The following is a 13,180-nucleotide window of genomic DNA, read 5'->3' as shown; positions in this document are numbered from 1 at the left end:
GGGTAGTCGGAGGGTCGGGTGGGGTTAGTCGGGTGGTTAGCGTAGTCAGGAGGTATAGTCAGGTCCGGGGGTTAGTTGGGGGATCGAGAGGACAGTCTTGGTTAATGTAAGTGAATTGGGCGGCGGAGGGAGGGTGGTGGCAGCGATCAGTTCTGTACTTATCCAGGAATTAAACTAGGATTTTCCCTGTCTAACATTTCCAGGGTAACTATCTGGAGAAGTAAATTGGAACAGTCATTCGCAGAGGAACCCGGCGAGCAGAGGAATTGCCCATTGGAAATTCAAACTCCCCAGGCAATTCTTTTGGAGGTCAGCGTGGTGGGACTTCCACAGGCTTCCTACATAAATCTTGGGTGTTGCATCTGATCTCTGACAATCTGGAGATCAGAAGATTTGGCCATTAGCAATTTCAAAGTTCCGTATCATTATTAACATGGGTCATTTTGCCCCAACATTCACTTCCCTGAGCACTAATTCATTCTGCTTCAGGTGTGGAGATCTCAGTTTCTCAAGTTGCGTTTTTGGCCCTCAGCCACCAGCCAACCAACCACATTAGCGTTATTTCCCTTAACCCATGGTTCAGTCTGTTTACCTGGTGAGTAGTTGAACCATACAAAAATTCAACATATGATGTGCTGAGATTAGCTGATCTCAGGTGAGAGCCACAACCTGGGTTAGGGAGCAGGGATGAGTTGAAGGGCCCCAATCTCACTCTCCACCAGTGAACCCTGCTGGTTTGTTGATTTTGGGTGAGGGCAAGAGTGAGTTTGGCCCTGATGCCCTTGGCAATCAAAATAGTCAAGGTGGGCACATGAGGAATGGTCATTGGACACGGAGTCTATGGAACTACAGCCCGTTTAGGAAGGAAGGGAAGAAGGTTCGGCACGTGAAAGAAAAACAGAGGCTCCTCAGTCAGGTAACTTTACCAGGATTACGTACAAGATCTTGAATGCAACCTGTAACTAGTGGAGTGCCAAAGGGATCAGTGTTGCAGCCTCAATTATTTACAATATATATTAATGACTTAGATGAGGGAAGTGAATGTACTATTGCTAAGTTTGCAGATAACACAAAAAATAGGTGGGAAGGCAAGTGGTGAGGATGACACAAAGAGTCTACAGAGGGATATAGAAAGGTTAAGTGAATGGGCAAAAAACTTGGCAGATGTGGGAAAATGTGATGTTATGCACTTTGGCAGGAAGAATAGTGGAACTGAATATTATTTAAATGGAGAAAGACTGCAGAAGGCTGCAGCAGAGGGATTTGGGAGTCCTTGTGCATAAATCCCAAAAAAGCTAACATTCAAGTTCAACAGATAATAGGGAAGGCAAATGGAACGTTGGCCTTGATTTCAATGGGAATGGAGTATGAAAATAGGGAAGCTTGCTAAAACTACACAAGGCACTAGTTAGACCATAACTAGAATACCATGAACAGTTTTGGTTCCCTTAACTAAGGAAAGATATACTGGCATTGGAGACAGTCCAAAGAAGGTTCACTAGGTTGATCCCGGGGGTAGAGGGATTTTCTTACGAGGAGAGGTTGAGTAGGTCGGGCCTGTTCTCATTGGAGTTTAGAAGAATGAGAGGCAACTTATTGAAACATATAAGATTCTTAGGGGGCTTGACAGGGTAGATGCTGAGAGGCTGTTTCCCCTTGTGGGAGAGTCTAGGACTAGAGGGCATAATCTCACAGTAAGGGGGTGCCCATTTAAGACAGAGATGAGGAGGAATTTCTTCTCTGAGGGTAGTGAATCTGTGGAATTCTTTACTGCAGAAGGTGTAGAGGCTGGGTCATTATGTATATTGAAGGCTGAAATAAGCAGATTTTTAATCAGTAAGGGAATCAAGGGCTATAGGGAAAAGGCAGGAAAGTGGAGTTGAGGATTATCAGATCAGCCATGATCTCATTTAATGGCGTTGCAGACTCAATGGGCCGAATGGTCTACTTCTGCTCCTACGTCTTATGGCCTTATGAGCCCTGGAATTCTGGCTCTAAACCTTTCCTCCTCTCTTTCTTCAAGACACTTAAAACCCACCTCTTTGACCAAGCTTTTGGTCGTCTGCCGTAATGTCACCTTTTGTAGCTCAGTGGCGAATTTTGCTTTATAATGCACACTGGAAGCACCTTGGGACATTTTTATTACATTAAATGCATTACATAAATACAAGTTGTTGCTATGATTTAAACTATGCAGAGCTTTAAGTTATTTCTTATAAAGTGTGGAATATTCCAGTATTTCTTTGAGGAATGTTCTACTGTACAATGCCAATTAATCACATCACTACTGCTACTAAAAAAACTGACTTCCAGTGAAATTTCATATACATTATGCATTGTGGAACATATTTATGGTACACCATCCTGGTAATGATACTTACACAAAGCATGTAATCAGGTCATTGAACATGGTTGTGATAAAGATAAATACACGTATACATTTCTTTCACAATGTAGCATTCCTTGTGAAAATTGGGCTCTATCAATTTGTACTGCCATATATTTTGCAAAACAAATGTTTCTAGCAGCCAGTATGACTTCGGCATAATTAAGTTTTTGGAGCAAACTATTATAGAAATGCCAACAAAACTATGTCTTAGACATTTCATCTTCAGAGCCTCCAATATCATGCAAATTCTTAGCAGTTCTGGTCACATCTGTGGAGAGAGTAACAGTGAACTCTGCTCTGATGAAAAGTCATCAACCCAAAACATTAACTCTCTTGCTGTCTCTACAGATGCTGCCAGAACTGTGAAGTGGGTGTTTTGGTTGTGTTAAAACTAAAAATGAAAAGTTTTGTTCAGTAGTTTAAAGGATAAGTTGCCTGCAATAATTGTGTTTAGTCATAAGTGCTTTTCGTCTATTTGTTACAGTAAAAGTCTTAAAATGTGAAATCTTGCTGTGTCATCCCTTCATCTATCAAATGAAAGTTCAGATTAATTTTTAAATGTTAATGGTCGCTATGGAGATCTTAACAAAATATATTCTATATTTGCACAGAGACATTGTTAATAATTACAGGGATTACAAGTCCCTAACTTACTTTCTTATAAAACTGAGAACCAACAAATAACCATCTCGCTACAGTTTTGGATATAAAGGCCCAGATTTTGTGTTAATCAAGGTGAGGCTATCAGCATTCACTTTTATGGAATAGATTAAACAGCAACTTCCTGAATCTGCACATGTAGTTATAAGTGGAAATCAGGAAGCTGCTGTTCAATTTTCCCTGCTCCTCCACAAGCTTCATTATACCGATACCTCACTGAAACTCTCAGCATTTAACTTCCTGAAAATGCAAGAATTTGCTGTACTCACCCATTACACATGCCAGAAAAGGACAGGGCTAGCACATTTAGATGCAAATGAATCTTTAAAGGAGTAAGTCTTAATTATTGCCAAAGTACCACTCTGGTGCTGAAAATTTCAATTTCAATAGTGGAGTCTCATTCCTGAAGAATTGAATTATTGGAGATTTGATTTTATTTTCTCTTTTGTCTCATCTCTTTCTCTTAATTGCAACTTTCATTCCCTCTATTTTGCTCTGTGTCTGATGTTATCAATAATTATTCTAATTTATACTTCCTCATTTAAATTCCATGGGGCTAATTTTAACCCTCCAAAAATGTTGGGCTGAGGTAGGGGAGCAAGGGCGAGGTATGTAAAAATTTTAAAAACCTCAACACAAACCTGGAGGTGGGTGAGCTTAATGGAGATGGGACACAGGAGAGAACTGCCAAGGTGCTCTCAGGAGGTGGGTTGGCCATGTAAACATGGGAGCCTCATATTTAGCTTCACATACATGTTTTACCATAGCCAGCTGTGCTTCCCAGATCTCGGGAAACCCAATAGCCCAAGGGAGGCAGGACGACTTCAGGAAAAACATAATCACCTTTCCAGTACCTCTTGTGGGTCAGGAGCACCATGCTTTCTCCTGGTCCCCCAAGCTTACCTTATTCCCTGGGATTGCAAACAATCCCCTGCCCCAAAAGAGGCACCTCCCCCCTGCACTGCTCCAAATTGGGATCACCCCCCCAGAAACATCACCTTCAGGGTGAGTGATCGGTCTTGATCCCCTTCCAGATTTGGGAGCTGGAACCACCACCCCCCCCCACCTCCCCAATAGCAGCTGCAGGACTCCGATTGTTCCCTGCCAGAATGGAAGCCAAGCCTATCAGGCAAAAAACTAAATCCGCAGTGGATTTTAAACTCCATAGCATGCAGACGAACCCGGACTTCTGGGTTTCTCATTTGAATTTCTACTCTCTTGCCTTAGAAAATTCATCGCAGTAAAATTTGAGGCCTGCGTGTCTCACTAAGTACTCTTCAATCCGAGTGGTTGAAGAGCAAAACTTTTGCTTGCCTTACACGCAAAAGCAACAAGTCCCCTGTAGAGGGCGCCACACTGGGAAGGATCTGTAAATAGCATAAATTGGCATAAAATCGCAAAACATTTGCGGGCAGCTGTAAGCAGTGATTCCATTCCTTCGCTGCTGACTGAAAAATCCGGGTGATGTATTTACCACTCAGCAAATTTGGCCTCCTAGCTTCATGACTCATGTCTGAATATTTGTGAACAATTTAGGCAAAGCTGATGATTGCAAAACTGCAAATTTTTTTAAACATCTCTCTTGCTCTCAATCCCACTGCATCAATGATGTCCAGGCTTGTTTCATATTTCTTACATTAAAGCATATGGAAAGTGATACTGTGAATGTATTTCCACTTGTAAAGCTGCTTTCAAGCCAATTGACAACTTTGTTTTGCGTGCTTTCAGAACAGTACATTTGTAAAAATGAGTTTAATTGGCCCATATACTGACAGAATATATAAATGCTAAAGGAAATTTAGTCATTGATGATGATGATTGAAAATTAGTCTTACACTGAAAACTGGTGCAAGTGGACAATGTGCTTACAACATGAGCCTGTTGATGAAAGGCTCATCTGTGGATTGAAAGTTGGGCCTCATCTACAAAATAATTGTGAGTTGTGAACAACAGTTTGGCATCTCAATGCAACTTGCAAGTTGGAGCCCAGGGAAATTCAATGGCCCCACGGTATTCAGAATTGCTGTGGAGTAAAATGAAAACTCAGCTGTTCTTCCACGGTCTTGTGGTCCTTTAAGAACTATAGATTAGGCTGTTACAGAATTAAAAAACCTGACTGACATATGCTCATCCAGGCTTTCACAGAACTTGACTTTGGGTTCCTAAAAGAGACATTAGATGGGCATCTCAGGTGCTCAGCGACTGGCGCACTGCTCATGCCAATTTCCCTGGACATCACACTTGGTAACCAGTTCCCAGCTGACTATTTTTTGTCCAGGATGACAAGGATTGATCAGGATGACAAAGACCATTTCCTTCCCTTCTGCTATTTTTAAACTTTGAGAAACTATTTTAAGGTCCATTGAAGATCCATCTGGTGGGAGAATTATTAAATAATTTGTTTTCTCCAGGATCTCCTTGACATTAAGAGTAGTCAACTGTTTCACAGTAAGCCAAAAATCAAAAGAAAATATAAAATCAAACATACAACTCCCATCCTAGTCATAACTCATTAACTTGGCAGGTCCTGAAATCTCAATCTTTCTGTAATAAGTAGGACGAGGACGGTTAGTTTCTAGTCACGGAACTCTATTATGACACTCAGTTCAAATATTCCAATTTACAGGCAGGCAATTGAGGAAATGCTGGCTGTACAGTTGAAAGTTTGCTTATTTTCAGTCCCAGTTTTAGAAAAGTTAATTGATGTGGGAAAGGGTTGCAAGGGTGAGGTTACCACAAAGTCTGTTCTGAATCACAAAAATTACCATCAAATCTCAAGGAATCCTAAGCACACAAATACATAAATAACTTTGCTAAGTAACTTTGCTAAACTTTTGCACATGTCTGGCTGAGGCAGAATGTAGGAAGTTTCAAAGTAAGAATGTCCAGGGTAGGAAACAAATAATAGTCCAGTGTTTATCATCCTAGTTAAAAAGGCAACTATGGAGAAAGGTGTGGTAGAATGATGAAAAATGGAAATTCTAAGCAATGTGTTTGCATAGAAATGCATCCACCCCTTCCCAAACCTGAAAATAGCAGATTTTAAATTTAGTTTACACGCCCAAGGTTATCAAGAATTCCTAGGGAATGCATAAATATATTAATTTTAGGCTAAAGCTCCTCAATAAATGTTCCTTAACCTCAATCTCAACCTCAACCTCAGTACAGCACCCCTTATATGTGGCAAGTTTTATTTCCTAAATCATACATGTTATGTTTTGAGTAAGGCTGCTAACTTGATGTCAACCAGCACAGATCACGAGCAATTTTGTCTTATAGATTTGCACACAGTAAGAGCTGGATTGAGAATTCTCAATCTTATTTTTGGCTGGCTCCTGACAGCCAGCAGATACAAGATACATTTCATCTCATTGTTCTGGACTCAATCATATCCATATTTTAGAGCTGAATGCAATAACCAAAACATGGATGTGGTATATCTCTTCACTGAAGTGGACCAAATGAAAACACACCATGTTGGAACCTGAATTTGTCTGTCGATGAGGGTAAAATGACATTTCAACAGCATTAGAACCCCAAGTGAGTTACCCCCAGTTTACAAGCCAGTTGTTTAATTGGTTATGGTGAGGAAGATCACATTTTAGTGATCAAGATACACATACATACACACACACACACACACACACACACACACAGAATTGCAAAATCACAGAGCTGAGAAGGTGAAGGTTACTTTTATTAAAGAATGGAGCACAGTTGAAAACAAGGAAGTAGTGAGGCATAGGAAGTGACTGAAACACTTATAAACAAGAAAAACAACAGTTTCATGTTACATTCAAATATTTTAAACATCACATTTTACATTTGTTATACCAATACACAGAAACAAATGAAACATTTATGTAAAGATGTAGTGAAGACCAGGGAAAAATGTTAAATGACACAATGAGACACGTACATTGTTAAAATGAATTTTTATTGTAATAAAGAATGTGTATGTTCATGGCTTTACAGATAATGTAACGGAGAAAGATGTTGAAGTTCTTACCTTCTTCTGTCATTGAGTCATAATATTTTAGTTTTCCATATGCTCCAAGTTCTACAACATCACAGTAAAAAAAAAGACAAATGAGCAAAAAGCAAAAAAAGAGATCAAAAATCAGGAAGCAGCAGAATGCAATTTAAGAAGGCACACACATAAGTAACGTGCTCCAAAATCAGAGGATTTAAGATCAGTGGTGAATGTTAAAATACAAAATTTAGAATATCGCTGCAACACATTCAATGTTCAAATTAGAAAAGTAGGTGATCATCTTCTTGAACAAAAATAATCAATACCATGTGAAAAATGTCAGTTTTACTCAGTACATCATTCTTAAACACGTACAGTTTAGAAAATTGAGGTATACAATGAATGCCAAAAATATGCAATTTGTCTTCTGCTCAAATGGCATTTTCTTAGGGCCTACCTTCCAAAGGAAAAATCAACTCTATAATTCATTTTACTTGATACAGCAAACAATTTAAAGTAATTAATGTTTAAGGCTTTTGTCCTACTCAAGCTATTTTGCTGATTAGAGATTTTGCATATACTAATAAAAAAAAACAGTCCCCATTACCTTCATCCCATTAAGCTCCCAGAACAGATTTGTGGGTTATAATGAAAAGCCAGCCAGAAAAAAAAATTGTTAGGTGTATTATCCTCGAACAGTACACATACACCATTCCCTTTGCTTTTTCTCACATCCTATAAAATAATCCACATAATTGCCTGTTGTTTTTATTTAAATTAATGATTGCAAAATTTAAATCTTACCAATCAAAAGGATGGAAACTACTTTTAAACCTGATAATACAAAGTTATTGCTGCTCCTTTCAAAACTATTGTAAATCTCTCAATTAAACTAAAGCTATTTTTATAAATAAATGTTAATTACTTCAACTATTTCAATGTTGTTTCTTTGATTAGCATTAGAGCCACTGTCCAGTAAAAATGCAATTAGAGTAAACTATCCACCCCTATTCAGGTTAGACATGAGCCTCCCTTCCAGGTCCAGTTTTGCTATCGGTTTGGTTTGGCTGGCAGCATTTCTTGACCAAGTTGGGTGGCAATAGATTTATGCATCACTGCAGGATTTGAGCACAAAAAACTATTTTTCTAAACTACTTTAAGTTGTAAGTTCAAATACTGTATCACACCGACAGCTTTTGCTAAATGATATTTCATCAATGTTAGTAGAATGACTCAAGTCATCAGTTAAGGAATTTGGCAGTTTTATTTGGTAATTGCTAATATAGAACAGAATCCGTTAAACCAGATTAGATCTTGTTACAAAACAATGAAACATCTGTATATGTCCATATGTTTATAATCTACATTTTATTTCTAATATATAAGGGGGAAAGGAAGGAAAATGGAATAACTTCTTTACTTTCTGCAACAATGTGAGTGCCGTATTACCAATCAAATCATTTAAATAGTATTTAAATAAGAAGCAATGTGAATTCCAACACTGACCTGCATTTAGTGAAAATCTTGAGGGCAATAAAGACCCAGGAGCTTAGTACTGCATAAAGATGCTAGATGGAATTGATAGGATATTGATTATTTGGAAACTGATCAATATCCTATGGACTGCCATAATGGCGACATAAAAGTATGTGCAAAATCTACAAGGTGCAGTTTGTCTTTTAGCATTTGATAGGTAGAGTGAATGCATTACGAAGTGACGTTTATCTCAATTAAAAATATATTGCTCAAGAGAGAGGGACTACTATTGACTGAGTGCTCTTTAAGTGAATGATTGACGAACTTCATCACATACATACATACATGATGATCTATCCTCACTAATCTGCAACCTCAACAGGTATCCCTCATTAGCCCTCCACTGTTTTGACATCTGATACAAGGGCAAGGTGTTATTTGTGAGGTCGTGTTGGCACATGTCCCTTTTTGAAACCTTCTGCCTCCCCTGTTATCCTGACACTGGATAAAATGTTTCTACTTCCTGTTAGAGGGGAACTCTTTGTCACTGCCAAGTGTGGTTGATGAAATCTCTCCATTTAGAATAAATAAAATCCAAGCTATTTGATAGTACAAGTGGGTGGACTTCTTTCACATCTAGGTTCATTTGAAAAAGTAATGAAATTTTTATTTATAAAATAAAACCCCAAAAATCCAGATGCAAGATATGAGGAAATCAAAGTATAGCCTCTTTTTGCTAAACTGATCAAACCAAATTGATGCCTTTAACGCAGCATATTTATCAGATAGGAAACACTAATTTATTGACATGTTGTTGAAAGGAAAGGTTGGGCAAGTTAGTCACTATAACTGAAACAATAAGCATTATCTACCTTTTTGACAATTAATGTTAACAGGTAGATTAGAACAGTTACTTGTTAAAGCAAGGTGGTGACAAGATAGCTCTCTGCAGCAATTCATGACCATAATCTTAGTAAGATAAATATGGTAAAAGCTGTTTAATGGACCATTGGATAGGACCTTAGTTTCTACTATAGCGTATTAAATGCTGCTGAATTACGAAAAATTTGTAACAACTGTTTTACTAAATGGAACAGAATTTTTATATAAAATTGGAGCAAAAGGTGCATTTTATATTTTCCTGGGACTTTATTCATTCCTGGAAGATTATTCACACTGGAATATGGTGCAAGCACTGGCAAAGTTCTGCTTCCTCATTTAATTGTCTATTCTTCATGTGCAACCATGTGCCAGTCAGGCCAAAATATTCCTTCAGAGTCAGGAGAGAGTGGTGGTTGGATTGTCAGATCAGATCCTATAAATATGGGTTTCCTGCACGTTCTGAATTTAACAGCAAGACATCATATAAACTTTCAGCAGGTTTTCCTCCCAACAGTCAGCAAGATTGTTCCTATCACAACCCTTGGCTATGGGCATCAAGATGGAGCTAAGCAGCTAAATGGAGTTGAGGTACAGATCAATCGTGACCTAAATGAATGCCAGAACGGAGCCAACGGGCTGTATAGTTTAATACTGTTCCGATGTTAAGGTCAGATAATTCAGCACAATGAAGGATTGAATCTGGGAACTTCCACTTCTCCATGATTTAAATTATTGACTTCACTATCTGGATCAGATATTTATACTTTAATCAATTATGTTTCTATTTTTGTTCCATTTTTATTTCATAGATAGCACTTGCATTCATAAATATTAAATGGATAAGCGTCAAATATGAATTTGCAATGCTTTGCATGCAAAATGCATGTTAAAACACTGAATTGTATCTCACATTACACTAGTGCTATCAGTCAACCAACCAGTATGGTTGTGTAGTAATTTCCTACTGCCAGTATACAGCGACAATGTTTATTTTGTTTCCTTTAATTGGGATCTAGTGGCTTTTGGATGGCTTCTAATCCTCAGCTATCTGTAGTAAAAAAAAAAACAAGCAGATGCACTGATACACAATGAGCAACATCAGTAGTTCCCATTGTTTGGGCATTATGGATGCCACTTCAGGACCAAAGTAGCATCTAATGAGCATGCGCACACTTCTGCCATGAATTGGATGCCATCTTGGTAAAAGGCAAACAAGAAGTGTCCTTTACCCACACCTGAAGCAGGCATTAATCCATTTGCAATTAAGAACCTAGCACCTGTTTCTGGACCCACTTACAACCTTGATTTGGCCAGAAGTAGCGAGTGACGGTGCTGACTGCCTCCAGGGAGACCATTGCTGAACACAATACAAGTTTAAAAAAAAGTACTTAGCATAATCAACACTGCTTTCGGATCAGAGATCTCCGACCTCATTCATGATTCTGAACTCCAAGTCCTGCCAATTCCCAGACACTGGCCACCAGCCCCTAACAGCAGTCCTGATGTGCACAATCTTCCTGCCCAAGCCACCTCACCATCAGTACTCCCGAGGCCAGTGATATCCTTAATTGAATCCGCCAATAGTACTCAAAAGTCTGCGATCTTCCTACATGGCTTCTGACAGTACTCCCGAAATCCCTCTCCTACCCCCATCCCAACTCCACCACCCCCATTGTGCTCCTGATGCCTGTGGCCTTCCTAATTGACCAACAGTACTCCCAACAGTTCTTCAAAGGTCTATTATCTTCCAACCTGAATCACTAACAGCATTCCTAAGGTCTGTGATCTTTCTACCTGACCTCAACAGTGCTCTTGAGGTTTGCATTCTTCCTGCCTGATCCTACACTGACCAAGGACTCATGGACCCATCTATTCCTCCCCAAGACCCCTGCAATACAACCCAGTCACTTGCTTGAAAACAGTGACCTGCAGCACAATGCATATTAGGGAAGGCTTGAGCCCTAAAGCCTAGGGCCCCTCAGGCCTCCCTTTTTGAGAGCAAGCTGTTCACACTGTGGGATTAAGGCAGGGACAATTAGGCACGCCTGCATTTTTAGACCACGGAATGTTACAGGGGTGCCATCTGGCATAGCTTAGACCACTGGCACCATAACACTCAGAAAAGGTGTCACATTTTTGTGGCATAATGCATTGTGTAATGTGCAATACCTACATTCATTGGGCAGGATTTTTCACTCAGTATGCAGGCAAGCGCCCAACACACCCAAGCATAAAATAGCCGCAAAGATGTCTGGCGAGCATCCCGACATCGTCACACACTTGTGCGATATTTCAGTCAGCAGGCGTGCGTGAGAGTTGGCAGCATGCCCGCTGACAATTAAAAGACCTATTAAGGCCATTAATGTATTAATTAACCTGGATTTTTCACTGCTCACCCAGCGTTACAGTTGGCGGGCAGGAGAATTGGCTGTGTGGCTTTTGGATTGTTGAGGAAACCTCATCCAAGGCCGGGATGATAAGGTTTCTGATATTCACTTAAAAAAATAATGTTTGGGCAGAATTTTTATAATCTATATGTTTAGATGAGTGAGTCTGATGTGTGGACATTTTTTTTCTGCATTTTAAAATCTTTATTTGATGGTTTTAAATTTTCCAGCTCCCTGTGGCAGCTCTCTGCCGTCAGGGAGCTTTCATTGCGCGCTTCCCTGCACCGACTTCAGCATTCACACTCTTCCTGCCCCCACCCTGGCAGCGCTGATCGGCAGCAGTCGGCAGGCTATTTCCCGGCTGCTCCCGGGACGACCCCCTACATCTGTCCGACGACCTCAAAATCCTGCCCATTAAATTGTTACAATAGAATCTCTCAAGATTGGTTAATTACTGACAGAAAGTTCAACTTGCATACAGATGGAACCAAAGCGGCTAAGGTGGCCAGATAACTCAGGACTATGTTAGTTCAACAACATTGTTACTGTAAGCAATAATCTGCTTCAATTTCCCTGAAGCAATTAATCTGTTGCACATCATGGACCTCATTCACAACTAATGTTATATTTACAAACTTTGCAAATAATAGTTTTCCTCAAAGATGTTTTATTCTCAAAGAACTAACATGTTCCAATGTCTCTATTGGATAATGAAGATGCTTAGGAACATAGGAATATAGGGGCAGGAGTAGACCATTCAGTCCGCCGCGCCTGCTCTGCCATTCAATACGATCATTGCTGATCGTCCAGTTCAATGTCCCTTTTCCCCACACTATCCCCATATCCCGTCACGTCATTGGTATTTAGAAATGTGTCAGCCTCTACTTTAAACATACTCAATGACTGAGCTTCTACAGACCTCTTGGGCAGAGAATTCCAAAGATTCACAACCCTCTGATTGAAAGAATTTCTCATTTCAGGCTTCCCCCTTATTTTTAAGTTGTGTCCCCTGGTTCTAGACTCCTCAACCAGGAGAACCATCTTGCCTGCTTCCACCCTGTTTATCCCTTTAAGTATTTTGTAGCTTTCAATGAGATCGCCTCTCATTCTTCGAAACTCTAAGGAATACAGGTTCAGTTTCCCCAAATTCTCTTCATAGGACAGTCCCAGTTTACCCAATCTCTCTTCATAGGACAGCCATCCCAGGAACAAATAATAATAGCCTTCTTCAGGTAAGGGGACGAAAACTGCACACAGTGCTCCAGGTGCGGTCTAACCAAGGTTCTATACAAATGAAGCAAGACTTCGCTACTGCTGTACTCAAATCCTCTTGTGATAAAGGCTAACATATCATTAGCCTTCCTAATTGCTTGCTGCATGTTAGCCTTCAGAGACTTATTGATGAGGACATCC

The 13,180-nt window shown here is 39.7% G+C and overlaps 1 protein-coding gene across 1 annotated transcript in view; it reads right to left on the bottom strand.

Moving 5' to 3' along the window:
- The window catches only part of slc24a2 (solute carrier family 24 member 2), a 308,399-nt gene that overhangs the window by 103,718 nt on the left and 191,501 nt on the right, over window positions 1-13,180 (bottom strand). The window contains exon 6 of the mRNA XM_041185294.1: window positions 7,059-7,109. Coding sequence (XP_041041228.1) covers window positions 7,059-7,109 — 51 coding nt within the window. The remainder of the gene's footprint in view (window positions 1-7,058; window positions 7,110-13,180) is intronic.

The sequence above is a fragment of the Carcharodon carcharias genome, chromosome 4 (genome assembly GCF_017639515.1).
Source record: "Carcharodon carcharias isolate sCarCar2 chromosome 4, sCarCar2.pri, whole genome shotgun sequence".
NCBI lineage: Eukaryota > Metazoa > Chordata > Chondrichthyes > Lamniformes > Lamnidae > Carcharodon > Carcharodon carcharias.
The sequence above is the reverse complement of the archived record's forward strand: the minus strand, read 5'-3'. Positions and strand labels throughout refer to the sequence as shown.